The sequence below is a fragment of the Haplochromis burtoni genome, unplaced genomic scaffold (assembly GCF_018398535.1).
Source record: "Haplochromis burtoni strain Fernald_Lab_line unplaced genomic scaffold, NCSU_Asbu1 Contig_157, whole genome shotgun sequence".
NCBI lineage: Eukaryota > Metazoa > Chordata > Actinopteri > Cichliformes > Cichlidae > Haplochromis > Haplochromis burtoni.
This window is the reverse complement of record NW_024582518.1, coordinates 413,550-431,390: the sequence shown is the minus strand read 5'-3', so window position 1 is coordinate 431,390 and position 17,841 is coordinate 413,550. Positions and strand designations below refer to the sequence as shown.

The 17,841-nt window shown below is 39.5% G+C and overlaps 1 protein-coding gene across 2 annotated transcripts; it reads left to right on the top strand.

Annotated features, from left to right (window-relative positions):
* Nucleotides 1–22: 22 nt before the first annotated feature.
* On the top strand, nucleotides 23–16,880 carry xdh (xanthine dehydrogenase). Of its 2 annotated transcripts, XM_005932717.2 has the most exons (35): nucleotides 23–877; nucleotides 1,855–1,912; nucleotides 4,985–5,081; nucleotides 5,234–5,342; nucleotides 5,944–6,070; nucleotides 6,175–6,236; nucleotides 6,315–6,407; nucleotides 6,496–6,576; nucleotides 7,304–7,448; nucleotides 7,563–7,655; nucleotides 7,883–8,034; nucleotides 8,878–8,971; nucleotides 9,347–9,456; nucleotides 9,571–9,755; nucleotides 10,103–10,265; nucleotides 10,349–10,438; nucleotides 10,617–10,786; nucleotides 10,871–10,997; nucleotides 11,069–11,188; nucleotides 11,668–11,764; nucleotides 11,841–11,965; nucleotides 12,062–12,195; nucleotides 12,264–12,351; nucleotides 12,463–12,549; nucleotides 12,637–12,828; nucleotides 12,911–13,056; nucleotides 13,271–13,352; nucleotides 13,450–13,545; nucleotides 13,902–14,105; nucleotides 14,190–14,242; nucleotides 14,324–14,438; nucleotides 14,644–14,709; nucleotides 14,825–15,013; nucleotides 15,101–15,268; nucleotides 15,825–16,880. In XM_005932717.2, exons 1-35 carry the CDS (start codon nucleotides 779–781, stop codon nucleotides 15,873–15,875), a joined length of 4,068 nt encoding a protein of 1,355 aa, XP_005932779.1. In that variant the 5' UTR covers nucleotides 23–778; the 3' UTR covers nucleotides 15,876–16,880. The 2 variants fall into 2 exon arrangements, with proteins under 2 accessions (XP_005932779.1, XP_042080930.1); XM_042224996.1 differs by lacking the exons at nucleotides 23–877; nucleotides 1,855–1,912; nucleotides 4,985–5,081; ... (1 more) ...; nucleotides 5,944–6,070; nucleotides 6,175–6,236 and having other exon boundaries at nucleotides 6,391–6,407; nucleotides 6,524–6,576.
* The last annotated feature ends 961 nt before the right edge of the window (nucleotides 16,881–17,841 follow it).

Sequence of the window (17,841 nt, the reverse complement as noted above, 5' to 3'; positions counted from 1 at the left end):
TATTTCATTTTTCCATTTGAGTATGTTAGTATGTTTTCATAGTCATCTGTTTTATATTTACTTTATCATCATTGTTTTATTACATAGATCTTGTTGTTACATATTTTAAATTTGAATTTCTGGTTTTGTCTCTATTTCCACCTTTATTCAATCACAGTTTGTTTTCTGGCTGTGACCTTCAGTGGGGAGGACTTTGTTGTTGTTTCCAGTCATTGTTCATTAAAGCTGCTGATAAGCTGTGATTTACCATGATTTTCATGTGTATTTGATGTCAATAGATGTAGTTTGAGGGTTCTGTCAAATGCAAAGATAAATTTTCAGTCTTTACTCCAAGGTAAATAAAAACTGAGCAGGAAGCTGACCTGACAGACTGGAACTCGTGAGCTGCTGTGTCAGCTTGAAATTCGTATAATAGTTATCCAGTAACTAGTTTACAGCTATTACACAACTATTATACAGGACTGTGACCTTTGACCTCCAGGTATGCTCATAGCTGTGAATAATTGTTCAGAACAGGAACATCTGCAATGTTAGTTCTGCAGGTCATTCACACAGTGAGGGAAAAGAAGTTTCAGACTTTATCAGTTAATCCGCACATGACTGATCACGATTTAACCTTTGATTATTGAGCGCGATCGAAACATCTGAGGGATTGCTACGCTCCTGAACGCACCATCAGGTTTTTGTGGGAGGAGAAGGGGGGCCGGACAGGACATGCCTCCCTCCAGATAACTGAGCCCACGAGGCCGGATCATTAAAGACCAGAAACACCAGCACCATGGAGAGGGCACAGGAGACCGGCAACATGGGGGACCGGACAGGAACCAAGACCCGGTCTGGGTCTGATGAACTCATCTTCTTTGTTAATGGGAAGAAGGTAAAAATATTCATCTTTTAGCTAATTCGTAGTGACTTTACTGTGATCTCAGTCTGCCTCTGTAACATTTATATCATGCTTAATCCATCTTAACGATAACAAAGACCATGAACACTTAATTATGTAAGAATTTAGACTGTGCTTCAAATTGCAGCTGAATCTCCTGATTTTTTTTTATTGTAATCCAAGTAAATTGATTCTATTAATGTTATATTTTTTCACAAATAAAAGAACAAGTGAGCAAAAAACTAGTAAAGTAATTAGAAAAAACAGAAGTTTGTTCAGCTGAATAAAAAGTTGGGATGAAAAACTGAAGTATTTCAGAATGTGGAACAAAATGTTGGTGAAAGCAAAACATTGATGACTTACAGGCGACACGGTGCATTAAAAACACATAATGACATTCAGTTTGCTTCTGATAAGTGAGACAAACACAAAAAAGCTGGTAAAATAAATCATAGTAAGCTGTGCATGTGTAGCTGATACTCAGTGAAAGCTTTGTGAGAGGGAGCAAAATGAAAGATTCATTCATTAAAATACAGGATTAATTCAAAATATTCAGAATGTTACATTGGTCAGTTATACTACGCTTAAACCAGAGTCCATGCAAGTTTTAGTATATTTTTATTTACTAAAATCTAGACCAACATTTAATGTTTTATTTCTGATTCAGAATGTTCGATTAATGTAAATTAAGTTTATTTTGACTTTATAGCTGCAGCGTCCTCCTGGTAACTGACTGTTAGTTTGTTTCTGTAAATTTAAACTGGAAGGACATGAGCTGCACTCAGTTTACCTCAGCTGCCATCACTTTTCTGTCTCAGAGCAGTGAATAACTTGTTGATAATTAACTGTAAAACACTGATTTATGTGTCCTGGTGTATTTTTCTGTGTATTTTTAGTCTTTTCATGTTGATTAAAATGTAACTTTTGAGCTTCTCTGTACTCTGAAAGATTGATTTGTGTTTGTGCTGCAGATTGTTGAGAAGAACCCAGACCCTGAGATGACCCTGCTGACATATCTGCGGAGAAAGTGTATGATCACACATAAAAACACACACAGTGTGTAGTATAATCTATAGAGTAACACATATAGTGTAGTGGTAGATAGACTTTGTCCTCAGTCAGTGGTTTTTTCAAGTTCAAGTTCAGCCTTGTTTTTTTCACTGTGCAGACGTTCCTGTTTATCTTTTTCTGTCACTGGTCACGTTTCCACCTTCAGCCTCGCGCACACTACATGAAGAAAAAGAGGAAGAACCCAAAGTAACAACCTAACCCAATAATGCAGCTGTTGATGTCTTTAATATGAATACAGAGGTTTAAATCAGTGGTGTTTTTAAGTGCTGGTTTGGTTTATTGTTTTTCTCATGATGAGCGGCTGCGAGGTCAGTGACTGTCTCTGCAATCAAACAGTCAAAGTCCAGCACTTTCCAGCATTTGGGATTTGTGCCAGAAAGCTTTCCTCTCTCATTTCCTGAGTGTTCATCTGTCATTTGTATTTCATAATTTATGGAATATTAAACTGTGACTGATGTTTCAGACTGCCCTCACAGCACAGCAGTATCTTTCGTGTCCCACTAGAGGAAACTGAATTCACAGGAACTATTAAATTGCCTTTAATAATAGTAAATAAAAGGAGCTAATTACAGGAAATGAAAGCAATCATACCAAAATTGTGCAGTATTGTTCACCATTAGATGTGTATACCACAAGTGTACAGTTTGTTACTAATGGGTATAAATATAAAAACATATTCCCAACTTAGATTTTTAGTTCAGTTTATTTAAATCTTATTTATATAGCACCAAATCAGAAGAGTCTCCTAAAGCCACTTTATGTTGGCTTTAGGTGACTAACAGAGATGGGCAGTAACGCGTTACTGTAATCTGATTACTTTTTCCGAGTAACGAGTAAAGTAAGGGATTACTATTGCAAAAACGGTAGTTAGATTACCGTTACTTTCCTGTAGGAATGCTGCGTTACTGCGTTACTAAAACTGTGATTTTTTGCGAGAATGTCTCACGACAGTGACGTAAGCGAGTGCGCCGTTAGTGACAACAGCTGTGTGCAGATCAACAATGGATCACAGATCGATTGTGGGAGAGAGTATGAGCGTGCAGCGTTTAAAGCGTGGAAGTACTGACCTTACTTTGAGTTTGATTCCATAAAAAGTGACAAAAACATTAGCGTCCATCGTGCGTGGGAAGAAAACTTCTTTTTACAGCGAAAAAAACCCCTAAACTTCCAAGCAAGCTCCGAGAGCGCAACGACGTAATGGGAAACTCACAGAGACACTGCCGTATCCTTCCACTGACCGCTGCACACCTGCACCAGGGTAAACCTCCGCCTACCGCAGTCCTGCTTTACAGGTGAAAATAGAGCAACAGGACCGCTGAGTCTTTGACTTTATTTATTTTCTGCTGTGTTTTACTTGCATCTATTTGAAAGAGTGAGTGTAAACAAAAAATATATTTTATGTGCTGGAATGTGCAGAAAATAGGTTTAAATGTTAAACTAATTTATTCAACTCAGAGAATGTTGCATATAATTAAATTTTTGCTTGATGCATAAAGTTAAAAGATTAAAACTGATGAAACAAGTTTAAAAAAGAGACTTTTCCATTTGATTACATTTTGTATGATGGATTATGTAGAAAAAGTAGAATTGGGCTGAAAGATCTATCGCTTTATCACCTCTTCAGGTTGTAAATCGTGTTTTTAAAAAGTAACTAAGTAACTAAGTAATTAATTACTTTTGAAAATAAGTAATCAGTAAAGTAACGGGATTACTTTTTTGGGGAAGTAATCAGTAATTAGTTACTGATTACTTTTTTCAAGTAACTTGACCAACACTGGTGACTAAAGCCACCTAAAGCCAGAGAAATTAAACAGATTCAGAGCATCACACTTTTTAGGTGTTACAAAAAAAATTCCAAGAAATATTCCATCCACAGTTCGGAAGCTTCTTCTTGCAGTTTGTTGAATTACAGCTATTCACTGAGACTGCTATCTGCAATTTTCCGTTACAACAATATTCTTGTAAATGCTGTGGTTACAAGTTTACGTTCATTATTATTCTATAAATGTTACAATGAGAGCAGCAACAACAGATTTCAGATTATTTAGAACCAAACTAACACCTATTTTTTCATTTGTATAGCACTTAGAATAACAGGTTATCCTGGATGCAAATTACCCAATAAAGGGTCTCTAGTGCCTTTTGAAGCACCTGAACCAATTACAGAGCAGCATTTTTAGTTCTATGAGAGTGATTAGAGATTTGTAAAAAAAAACTGAAAACTGTGTTTGATCGGTCTCAAATTATTTACTGAAATGATTTCCATCATATAGTACCATAACATAATCCCAAATCAATACAAATACAAAATTCCTCAGCCCTTTCAGCCTGACCTGGCCCTGGATGGAGACGATGATGAAGAAGGCCCTGCTAGCAAGCAGATGGCTTTGGAGCAACAATTATTCTCTGTAAAAATGCTTACAAATGTATGTCAAAGGTGTCCTAAAGCTCAGGAAAATGGGATGATGCTCTTGAACACAAGGTTATCTTTGGCACTTTTTTGAGAGTAATCCGTCACCTAAAAGTAATCATTTATAGTTGTGTTGGTCTTTTCCTAAACCTCACAGAATAGTTTTTAATGTCTAACTCTAAGTGAGTTCAGTGTCTAAACCAAATAGCGTAATTTTAGTACACACCAGGATCAAAACACATTATACTCCTTATACTTGGAAGAACATCATTTTCCCTCTTATTGTGTATTTCGTTTGTATGTTCGTTCTTAAATTTCTTTAAAAGTGGTTTTAAAATGTCTTTTAAAGTCTTAAACTTGACCTGTTTATGGCTGCAGTAGCCTGCCCGTACTTGTATATATCTGTTTATATTCCACACAAAGACAAAATGAGTCGAGTATCATGTCGTATGAGCACATCTCATCTCAGTGACGTGTTCAGTAACAGTCAGAGTTGCTGATTCAGGTTCTACAGCCGGTCTCTGAGAGCATAACTGTACTCCGACACGCTTCATGACCACATCCAGTGATTTAGTGATTTCACAGTAAAAGTGTGTGTGTGTGTGTGTGTGTGTGTTCAGTGGGTCTAACAGGAACCAAGCTGGGCTGTGCTGAGGGCGGCTGTGGAGCCTGTACTGTAATGCTGTCCAGATACCAAACACACACTAAGCAGCTGCTGTATCCTTACTCTGAATGTGTTTATACTTGCGTGTGTTTAAAATGTATGTTGTCGATCAGCTGCACTCATGTGCTCCATCCATAACAAACTGATTTCACAGCTGCTAAATAAAACATTTGAGAGCACGTGAACAGTCTTTAACTGCATCGAGTCATTACGCCATCAACGCCTGCCTGGCCCCTCTCTGCTCCCTGCACCTGGTGGCCGTGACGACTGTGGAGGGAATCGGCAGTGTGGCGAGGAAGTTGCACCCTGTCCAGGTTAGAAAAAACAACAAAAAAACAACACATACCTGAACACAAAGGAACATAAGGAACTTGTGTTTCTGCAACTGAAACAAAATGGATTCCATAAATCAAAAATGTAGGTTATTATCTCAAAATTGTTGAAAACATTAAGAGACAATGGCAGAAACAAGTTTCCATGGTAACATATTGCCTTAATGACCTGTATTAAAGAGGCATTTGTCTATGTTTGACCACCAGGGGGAAGAAATTTTACCTACCAGCTGGACAATGACTGCATTACCTCCTTCTAACAAAGCATTTTTACTCAATTAATTATTTGTATATTTGTACAAAGTTACTAATGAAGCAACTTTTTCAGGTATTAAATTGTTTTTATTGCAAATATTTAAATGGACTTTAATATGACCTGTAGCAATGTGAAACTTTGCAGTTTTCTACTAGCTAGCTAAAACTAGTTTCCTTCCTAATGGAATTGCCGTTGAAGAAAACTGTTGAGGAACCATTACAATGTTTTCCTAAGGCTTTTTCCTGAGGCTTCAATTGCAGTAAATGCTTGTACATGTATTTACTTTTGTAAATATTTCCCCTAATGGGAGTTTTTTTCATCATTCAGGAACGAATTGCAAAGGCTCATGGCTCTCAGTGCGGTTTCTGCACGCCAGGTATCGTCATGTCCATGTACGCCCTGCTGAGGAACAATCCCACACCTATGATGGCCGACATGGAGGAGGCTTTCCAAGGTCCTGCCAGAGACAGACTGACTTTTGCTGTTTATTGAATAAGGAAAGAAACTAGGTAGCAGTGATCAGACCTGATGTTTCAACACAAATTATCACATTTTCAGGAAATCTGTGTCGTTGCACTGGATACAGGCCAATATTGGAAGGATACAAGACTTTCACTGTGGTGAGAAGACACCCATGGAGAAGGTTTATTTTTGCCATTACTCTGTTGATGACAGTCCGTTTGTGTGTTTTCCACCAGGAGGGGGGATGCTGTGGAGGGAGGGGGCAGAAAAATGGCTGCTGTATGAGTAATGTGAATGGAGCACAGAATGGTTCAGAGGAGCAAATCAATGTAAGTGATCTTCATTCTTGTTGTTAAAAACTATTGAACAGCCTGTTGAAGGTATTTGGATGTAAACTGTGTGTATGTTTTTACACAGGAAGCTACGTCTCTTTTTAACCCTACAGAATTTGCACCCTTTGACCCGACGCAGGAAGTCATCTTTCCTCCTGAACTCATGGTAAATTCACACAAACCCAAGCACACAATCAAGCACAATCACGTTGGGGTAATTTTGGGAAAAAAACAAAGTACCTACTCTAGGTGTAGGAGCTTCTGAAAAAAATGCTAGGAGGTCTTGACATTGATGGGTTAAACCTAAAAAAAACCATCAACATCTACCATTTTCCATATGGACGTCTTTTCTTCTAAAGCACCTGTGGTAAATGTAAAATGACATAATGGAAACAGAATGGCTAAACGGCCAATGCGTGGGCCCTTCATATAAATATTTGTGCCAGCAAAGACCTGAACTGACCTCCTATATTGCAAAGATATTTGATATTATAGTAAAACAGATTTTTCATACTAAATATCTTAAATGCTGAACTCAAACTGAACTTACTAAACATGATTCTCGTCCTCCATACAAATGTGAAAATTATCAGCATACAAGCAAACATAGAACCTTGATTTGATTTGAACATGAGGCCAAGATCCTGAGAAACAGATGGGTGCATCCAGGTGTAACAGGAAGTTAGTTCTTGAGCTCTGGCTGATTTGATCACTAAACAAAGGCAAGTGAAGCTTCAGAGGTGGCTGTGACACATCAAGCTACATTTCCATAAGCACCATGTGAGCTGTAGTTCCACAGTTTCCCTCCAGTCATTTGTTGTGCTATTGATATGTATAATGAACTGATTTCGCACATTGTGTTTGTCCCTCTCCTTCCACTTTATTCCACCTAGACTCTCTCTAAAGATCGGAAGCCACATTCGCTGTGTTTCCATGGTGAGCGAATGACATGGCTGCAGCCTGACAGTCTGGATGAGTTTCTGAATCTGAAATGGAAACATCCAGATGCCCGTGTGGTGGTGGGAAACACCGAAGTTGGTCAGTCTGGTTCACTCAGATCATTCATTCACTCCTTCATTTCACAATTAGCACTCATTTACTCAGATAAATACTAACTTACTGACTCATTCACTCTTTCATTTATGCCTTCAGGTGTTGAAGTTAAGTTTAAGAACATGGTTTACCCAGTCATCCTAGCTCCAACCTTCATTCCTGAACTGAGCGCAGTGACTCACACTGAAGATGGTAAGTACAACTCATGTTGATACCACTGCTAATAAACGTTTCCTTCTGATTGCAAATGAATGAATTAAATAAGAAAGTGGAAAGTAAATAAGAAAGCAAACTGGTTCTTATCACTGAAGAGTAAGTGTTAAGAGAACATAGATTGTCTTCTAAATCAAAAAGGTTAAAGGTTGCTGTAGCTCAGCGATGGGAGAAGAAGCAGTGATGAGAAAATCTCTTTGTTTCAGGGATTGTGTTTGGTGCAGCATGCACTCTCAGCCACATGGCGGTGGTGCTGAGGCAGGCAGTGGAAAGTCTTCCTCCTCATAAGACTGAGGTGTTCCTCGCTGTCCTGGAGCAGCTGCGCTGGTTTGCTGGAGTGCAGATTCGTAATGTAGCGGTGAGTTACCTGGACTGACTGGTACAAAAGTTGTTTGATTCTAGGACACTAGACCTTTTCCAAGACACAAGTGGGTACTTTGGTGGGGTAAATTTAGGTTCTATGTTATAATGGACCTTTTTGAAGAGATACCCAGTGTGCCTAGGCATGAGGGGCCAATGGAGAGTGTAACATCACCAATCAATACACAGAGACAGCAGAAAATGTCAATAATTTCAAAGTTAATTGACATTTTCAATGATACTCTGGTCCAATGACAATTAAGGTTTAGCTTTGGGGATTATGGAGTGTTTCAAACAATTATATAATTTCTATGATAGTACAGGAGGTGTGTGAAAACAAGAAAGTACTTTAGGGGGCAAGAAAGTGGGAACATCCCAATATATGCAGGTTTCATGGGGGAGTTTAGGGTACATACAGAGAGGTAGTAAGAGGTTTGTGGTTGACGCCCTGTAAGACAAAACATTTCTTCTATGACATACACCAAGTTAGTGGTTTCATTCGTCTTGGATGTGGCAAAATATACAGAGCAATTTGCATTCAGTTGGATTTGGACCTTTCCAAGGAAATACCCACTGTAGCATAGTAGAAATATACCAGTAAATACACAGAGCTATTTTGTTGTTCACAAGCCCTCAATGACTGAGTATAGAGTAAATTTAGAAGCAAATTTAATCCAGAATGATTTTGAAAAAGGAGTTTTGCTCAACAATAGCTACTGAACCATGCCTATAAGTTTAAAGAACACCTTACGTCATAAAAACATTACTGTGATATAAAAAGATGAGACTGTCTTGTTTTCTGTGACATTGTGATAAGACGTGATTGTGTTGCGTTTTTCAGGCTGTCGGTGGAAACATCATGACAGCCAGCCCCATATCGGACCTGAACCCGGTCTTTATGGCAGCCGGCTGCAAGCTCACTCTGGTGGACAAAGGTAACAGCACACACTTTTATTCTGGTTGACATAAGGTGCTGATAAAAATTCAAACTAAACTATCCATTCAAGGTAAACCTCCAGAAAAAACATCAGACAAATCTCATTCAGAGCCTGCCTGAGAATCTGCCTGATTTTAGGTTTTTCTTCAGTCTCACAGTGATCAGGTGTCTGATCATCTATCATGTGCCAGGAGCTGCTCACAGGAAATTCAGCTGTTTCCTGGTTACATTTCTCTAAGCTGTAGTTTACGTGTTCATAATAATAACTGTATAAATGTTTGAATAAGAATTACCATTGACAACCAGCTGTTTTTGTGGCTTCCATGTGTTTTGTCTTGTTGACCCTCGCTTTTGACCTCTGACTGTCCTTCAGATGGAAGCCGTGAGGTTCAGATGGATGATGGGTTCTTCACAGGTTACAGGAGGACAGCTCTGCGACCTCAGCAGATCCTACTCTCAATTCATATCCCATACAGCAAAAAGGTCGAAGCAGTTTTGTTGATGCAGTTACTTCCTGTTACATTTAAACCCCTCCAACCATTTCCTGTGACCACCTCATGTGTTCTGTCAGTCAGCGACTTTGTTTTCTACCTGCAGACTCAGTTTGTGTCTGCCTACAAACAATCCCCTCGCCGTGAGGATGACATCAGTATCGTCACAGCAGCGATGAGCGTCACCTTCACCCCTGGGACCGATGTTGTTGAGAACCTGAGGCTGAGTTTTGGTGGCATGGCACCGACCACAGTACTGGCTAAGAAGACGGCAAACAGACTGATTGGAAGGTAAGAAGGAGTCAAAGGAAAGAAAGATAAAAATAGAGAAGGGAGGAAGGAAGGAATGGAAGAAAATGGAAATAAGTATACAGGGAAGGAATCAAGAAATTATCAAAAGAAGTGATGATTTAAGAAGAAAGAAAGGAAGGTAGCAGGAATTATGGGAGGAAGGAAAAATATGAAAGGATGCACATAGGATGAATGAAAGAAAGTCATTAAGCATTAAAGAAGGGAGGAAGTAAAAAAGGGACGAAGGTCAGGATGAACAAAAAAGGAAAGGAAAAGAAAGGAAGGTAACAAAGAAGAAAAATAAGAAGGAAGGATAGAAGGCTGTAAGAATGTTTGGTATCGTACAGGCCGTGGGGAGAGGAGCTTCTAGAGGAGGCTTGCAACTCAATGGCTGAGGAGATGAGCCTGGATCCGTCCGTGCCGGGTGGCATGGTGACATACCGAAGAACTTTAACTCTGAGCCTCTTCTACAAGTTCTACCTGACAGTGCTGCAGAAGCTCCGACTGCAGGTCTGTCTGTTTCCCATCATCAGATTTAAACAACAATTGTCATGTGATTGTTTTTAACAACTTCTCATTGGTCCATCTCTCAGGGGCTAAAGGTGGCCGAGGTCACCTCAGTTTGCCTGAGTGCGACTGAAGTGCACCATCCAGAGACGCCATCCAGCGTTCAGATCTACCAGGTACAACAAAGTGTTTTATGTTATTCTTAAATGAATGTCTACAAAATATTCAAATTTTTCAATTTTCTATGAAATTTCAGAGTTTAATTAAAGTAAATATTTATACATATATAATCTCTGGAAATGTAACAGATTGAGATTTATTGTCCATGTATGTATTTCAAATCTCCTCTTGTAGGCCGTGGCAAAGGGGCAGAACCAGGATGATGTGGTGGGCCGTCCCATAATGCACCTGTCGGCCATGAAGCAGGCGACAGGTGAGGCGGTTTACTGCGATGACGTGCCGCTGTACGAGAACGAGCTCTACCTGTCACTCATCACCAGCAGCAAGGCCCACGCTCGAATATTGTAAGACACCTGTAGAAAACACCCCTGTACTACACTCACCTGTCCAACAGATATATGTCATGTGTAACCAGTTATGTGTTACAGGTCTATAGACACGTCAGGTGCTGAGCGTTGCCCTGGTGTCGTCTGCTTCCTGTTTGCTGATGACATCCCCGGCAGTAACACCGCCGGATCTCTCAAATTTGATGAGACTGTCCTTGCTGACGGCGAGGTTTGTTTTCTTCCAACCAATCATCAGGCTTTGTAGGGTTGAGGTTGATATCTCGTCTGTCCTGTGTGCAGGTGACTTGTGTGGGTCATATCATTGGTGCTGTGGTGGCCAAAACTCAGCTTCAAGCTCAGAGAGCCGCCAAAGCCGTGAGGATCGAGTATGAAGAGCGGCAGCCTGTCATAACCATACAGGTGAGAGCTGACACACCTGAGCTGCTATTGACCAATCATTGATGATCTTTGATGGTTATGTATCCAGAGTGAATGCTGATGTAACATTTTAAACATGTCGATGTAATTTGACACAAAAATAAATCTGCTACCATCTTAATTTCTCAATGTAAATTTACATTTAAAGAAAAAATTAAATTAAATGTAACTTAAATTTACATTATAAAATAAATTTGCACTTACAGTTAACATTGTTGAATTTTTAATCATTTCATTCTATTCTATGTATTTCAAGAATTTCTAGCTTCACTTTTTAAAGCATTTTCTGTTGTGTAGAATATAATCTACCTCTAGAATATGTACCTATCTTTTTTATTCCATAAAGTCCAGTAAAATGTTGTAACTTTGTGTTTTTCTAGCAGCTGAGAACCATAAAATAATATTATTTAAATTTTGACTTTTATGCTTAAAATAAAATGTTGTGTTGGTTTGATTGACAGGAGGCCATTGCTACCCAGTCCTTCTATCAGCCAATCAGAACCATACAAAAGGGGGATTTGGAGTTGGGGTTTAAACATGCTGACCACATCCTGGAGGGTAGGACTGTCTCTGTGACTCTATGTGACTCCTCACTTTTCCAGCTGGCATTAATTTTTGATTTGCTGTCTGTCAGGTGAGATGCACATCGGTGGTCAGGAGCATTTCTACTTGGAGACAAATGTTACTCTGGCTGTTCCCCGAGGAGAGGATGGAGAGATGGAGCTCTTTGTTTCCACCCAGGCACCCACCCATACACAGGTAACTCCAATGCTCCAAAACACAGGTAACAATAGCATAAAAACACACACAAAATAAGATGTAATAAATTAACCTATAAGTGTGTCTCTGATTCAGTCTCTGGTGGCAATGGCATTGGGTGTCCCTGCAAACAGGGTGGTGGTCCGCGTGAAGAGGATGGGCGGAGGTTTTGGAGGAAAAGAATCGCGGACCACTTTGCTATCCACTGTGGTTGCTGTGGCAGCAAATAAGTAAGTCCATCAATTTTTAAAACCTCAAGAATCTAACATTGGTAAGAATCTGGCTTTCTGTGCTTCAGACTGAAGAGGCCTGTCAGGTGTATGTTGGACAGAGACGAGGACATGCTAATTACTGGAGGAAGACATCCCTTCTATGGTAAATATAAGGTATGAGGAATAGTACTACTATCAGTGTTGGCAGTAGCAGCAACTATAATACTTATGGCAGTAATTTTAATTTTTGAAGGTAATTTTACTGATCCTTTTCTCTTGCTGCAGGTTGGGTTTTTAAACAGTGGGAGAGTTGTTGCCCTGGATGTGACGTACTATGGTAATGCTGGAAACTCCATGGATCTCTCTCAGGCAGTGAGTATTATTATGAACCACAGACCTTATTCATCTAATTACATGGTATGCTGATAACGCCCTAAAGTTAGCTGTGTATTCAAAAAGATTGTGGAGCGAGCTCTGTTTCACATGGAGAACTCATATAGAGTGCCAAATATACGTGGCCGAGGTTTCCTGTGCCGCACCAACCTGCCATCCAACACCGCTTTCAGAGGCTTTGGAGGGCCACAGGGTATGATGGTGGCAGAGAGCTGGATGACCGATGTGGCTCAGAGTCTGGGGAAGTCGCCTGAGGAGGTTGGTGGATAACTGAAGTTGGATAAACAACTAAGTCTGGTTAATGAATGGCAGTCCAGTCAGTGTCTCCATCCTCCTGTAGGTTCGGCGGTTGAACTTGTATATGAAAGGTGATTCAACTCCATTTAATCAAGTCCTGGACCAGATCACCTTAGACCGCTGCTGGGATGAATGCATGTCACGCTCTGGATACCAGCAACGTCGAATTGCCATTGACCTCTACAACAGGTAAGAGAAAGTTATTTAGACCAAAATTTCAGTACTTTTGAGTGGATAAGAACAAGTTTCGAAGCAATTTTAGCAACGCAAGAGGTAATAATTATCCAGTCTGCATAACTTCTAAAAATGTACTTTGTGGGATGAGAGGCAAAAAGGTTTGAGAAAAGAAATAAAAACATGAAACGTACTTTTTCAAAATGATCATTTTCTGTTTTCTGGGCAGACAGAACCGATGGACCAAACGGGGAATTGCTGTTGTTCCTACCAAATTTGGCATCAGCTTCACTGCACTTTTCCTAAACCAGGTCTGATACACAAACAAACAAATAGTTTAAGTTTAAACAGTTCCTATTATTCTTTTATCGTGAGCAGCCTTGATTGGTTGTTTTGATTTGTCTTCAGGCTGGAGCTCTGGTTCATATCTACACAGATGGCTCAGTGTTGTTGACTCATGGAGGGACTGAAATGGGACAAGGACTTCACACCAAGATGGTTCAGGTAAAGGACTCCACTCATCTATTTAAAATCCACATATTTATTTCAAACATCACATTGGATGTTTGAAATAAATGTACTCTCTCTCTCCTGACCTTTGGTGGAATCACACAGAAATATTTATTACCAATTTTTCTTCATAGATAAGGACACTAAACATTAAATAGCCTCTAAAAACTTCCTTTGGAGTATCAAACGTTGCCGCTTTTATTAATTTTCTCAAGCACTTTTTAAAAAAATATTTTAAATACCTATGGTCTTTATAAAAACAGCATACAGTTTTTACACTACTGCAATTTAGTGAGAAGCTGTTCAGCCATTCAGAAGCATTCAGAACTGTCTTCGCTGTGTGTTTTCAGGTTGCCAGCAGAGTTCTGGGTATCCCCTCCTCAAAGATCCACATATCAGAGACCAGCACCAACACAGTTCCCAACACCAGTGCAACCGCTGCCTCTGCATCCTCAGACCTCAATGGTGCTGCCTTGAAGAATGCCTGTGAGATCCTGCTGAAACGTCTTGAGCCATTCAAGGCCAAGAATCCTAATGGAACGTGGGAGGACTGGGTAAACAGGGCTAAATTTGTCATAGTATTCCCATTAAATATTCATCTTTTAACTGTACTTGGTGTATTTGTGTCTGTTTACCAGGTGAAAGCAGCTTACTTTGACAGAGTCAGCCTCAGTGCAAATGGTTTTTATAAGTGAGTTCACCAAATGAATCATTGATTAACTTCATATTACAACAAAATGAAAGGTTTCACTCTTTCCCGCTTTCTTATCAGGACTCCAGATATTGGTTATGACTTTGAAACAAACTCAGGCAGAGCCTTCAGCTATTTCTCCTACGGAGTGGCCTGTTCAGAGGTGGAGATAGACTGTTTGACCGGATCACATAAGGTCTGCACCAAGTACAGCTACATTTATCTGAGTTCAAACTCTTGAATCAAATGTTTAAAACGTTTTAAGGAACTCTGACTGATTTTATCACCTCTGTCAATCTGATTAAGGTGTTTAACACCACATTTTTTTTCACTTTTTCAGTTTTTCAATTTTACTGGTAAATTCTGACTTGAGATATTTTCATGACGTATTTGTCTTACAGAACTTGAGTACCACCATAGTGATGGATGTTGGCAACAGTCTCAACCCAGCTATAGATATCGGGCAGGTGAGATATTCAAGTATTATTCATACATAAAGACAACTGATGGATCAATGAACCAATAAAAGAAACAAAAACCACATTTTTATGGTACTGATTCGTTCCTCATGTCTACATTTAGGTTGAGGGAGCATTCATGCAGGGTCTGGGTCTCTTCACCCTGGAAGAGCTTCATTATTCACCCCAGGGAGTCCTCCTCACTCGGGGTCCTGGTTCTTATAAAATCCCTGCCTTCGGTGACATTCCTACCCAGCTTACGGTCTCGTTGCTTCGTGATGCTCCTAATGACAAGGCCATCTTTGCCTCCAAGGTAAGAAATCTGGTAATGCTCAAGACAGTTTAAAAACTGATGATCCTGGATCTAACGGACTTATACTTTTTGTTTTTCCTTTCCCAGGCTGTAGGTGAGCCTCCTCTCTTCTTGGCATCTTCAGTTTTTTATGCCATCAAAGATGCCATCAGTGCTGCACGGGCAGAGTCAGGGATTACCGGGCCATTTAGATTGGACAGCCCTGCTTCTGCCGAGAGGATCCGCAATGCCTGCAGTGACCGCTTCACTAAACTGGTATGAAAATCTTGTGAAAGATCTGGCTTGACAAATCAGGCATAAAAGTTTACACTCAGTACATAAAAATGAGAGTAACTACATCGTCCATGTTCTCATTGCAGCATAACTCCAACTTTTAACAAAATACTTTTTGTGATGTTCAAGTTTCCATTAGCTTTTATTGTTAGCCTTTATGCCGACGACGGCATCCTGTCCATGAAAAGGTTTAGTGAGAATCAGGCCTTGTTACTGCTCTGGATTAACAGTTTTATTTCTTTTCTGCCCAGCTGACTCAAACTGCACTGTTGTCAGATTTGAAGAGATAGAATCCAGATAAACATGCAAAGAAAAAATTAAAAAAATCAAAAAATCAAAAGTATTTCAGCTTTGTGGGTATAAAAAAGAACGGATGAAACAAATGACAACATTTAGGTTTTACATTGTGAGATGGTTAAATCTTTTTCATGTCTTTAAAGGAGAAATTGAAAATATGCAGAAAGGTCATTTGGATAAAAGAAACTGAGAGACCTAAAACTGTTTATATTTGAACTTACCAGCTGTTTTTCTATTGCAGTGTCCTCTGGCTGAAGCAGGAACCTTTATCCCCTGGTCTGTTCAGGTGTAGGACGCTCCACTGATGATCAATCAAAAAACCTCAAGAACACATTAAGCCACGTTTAGCCTTGTTACCAGAAAAGCTCCTGAAGGACCAAATATTACCCAATTATGATAGGATTAGAATATTAGGATATCCTGGTGCTACTCTAATCATTGTCTACTGATACAGCTTTAATAGGAAAGAATTCAATATTTTTTGTTACACTTTCACTTTAATATTTCAGTTGTAATTTTGTAAACTCGGTATTAATCAAAGGGGACCTTTTCTGCATTTTCTGTTGCAGAGTATATATAATATTGCAGTGTTACAGAGCTAACGTTAGGTCATTATACAGACAAAGCACAGCTCATAGCCAAGAGCTGCTGCACTTCTCCAGCCTTTCATGACCTGTCCAGTTATTAGAATGTGAGCTTTTCTGTGGGACGGTTGTTAAAAAAGGTTTAGATAACCACCGTGACCTAATTTCCTATTGATTTGGAAAGTCCTGTTGTCAAGCCTCAACATTTTGACCACTATAGTCTTTTTTTCAAGCCAGAAGTGACCATATTTGGAACAAGAGGGAGAGCTGTACATACACAGATATGTGCTTATAGGTGCTAAATAATGCAATAAAAGTCCTGCAATTAGCAGTTAGCCAAAGAGGTCACACATTAAATAATGCAAACTTTAAGCCTCTGTTAAATTTAAACAGGCTAAAAACATGTTTATTTCAATTATAAAGCTGGACATTTTAACATAGGAGTTTATTGGGACTGACTCACTTTTAGAGCCTCACAGGCACATTAGGGGAACTGTAGGTGTTGGCTACACTTTTCAATCCCAGCAACTACTTCTTAGTTTCGCAGATGATAAACTGGGAACTACACCAAGTCCCAGTGTGAGATAAATAAGGATAATTTTGAACAGTGATTCCTAGAATTAAAAACAAGCAGAAAAGGTCCAGTTTAAATTCTGACTGCTTTGCTCGAAACAATTGTTGCAATATGAATGAAATAAACATATTAAACACATCTGTTGGTTTGGCTTTTCTTCCTTTGACTCATGTTGTCAAAGTTAACATTCAGTCGTGCAGAGCCACCACTAAAGTCCTGTAAATAAAATGATGCTGCATGTGGTTTAAAACTCAAGAATAAATCTTTCAGGGGATGAAATGTATTTCACAGAGCTCAAACATGTTTATCAATGTGACTGAAAGGAAGCACATTGAGTTGACATTTTGCTGACTGCATTAATGATCTGATTGATTGGTCTGAAAGCTGCAGCAGATTGACGTGAAGAGACTAAAGGATTCGTGCAGGTTTGGTTGGTGGTTAGAAAGTGATGGTACAAACACGCGAGCCTCATTCTTCACACACTGACCACACAATTAACATGGTGGTGACTATCAGTGAGTCTGAGCTGCTGTTACACCTGCCTGTGAAGGCCCAGCGCACCTCACCCATTAAACAGAGCTTGGTTACTTGAAATATTTATATATGTATGTGCACTACAGACACTGTAGTATGACTAAAACTGATTCACATCTAGAGTGGAGCCGTCTGAGAGGCTCAACATGGTCTAATGGACAGATTTAGACAAAGAACTTGGACTCAAAGCAGGCTATCAGAGGGGAAAGGAGCAGCACCACACTTAACACTTACCCTGCTACACATAAATGTCCCCCATTATGAGTTTGACTTGAAGTATTGGCTTCAGAATGTGCCTAAATTAAAAGGACTTTACATGTAAAATGTCCATAAGGGTTTATGTTCAAAGACTGAATGGGGAATATTTGTGTTTGTATGAATGTTTTATTTGTTAAATCGTAATGTTGAAAATCATGTATTATACTTGTGTTTGTCTGTAATTAATGTGAGGTTAATACAGATAAACTAATAACATAAAACATGAGGAGCTTGCTCTGTTGTGCAGTTACTGGTAAAACCAGCAGAGGGGGCTGAGCGGTTGTCATCGTGAGGGAGAGGTTTCCCTC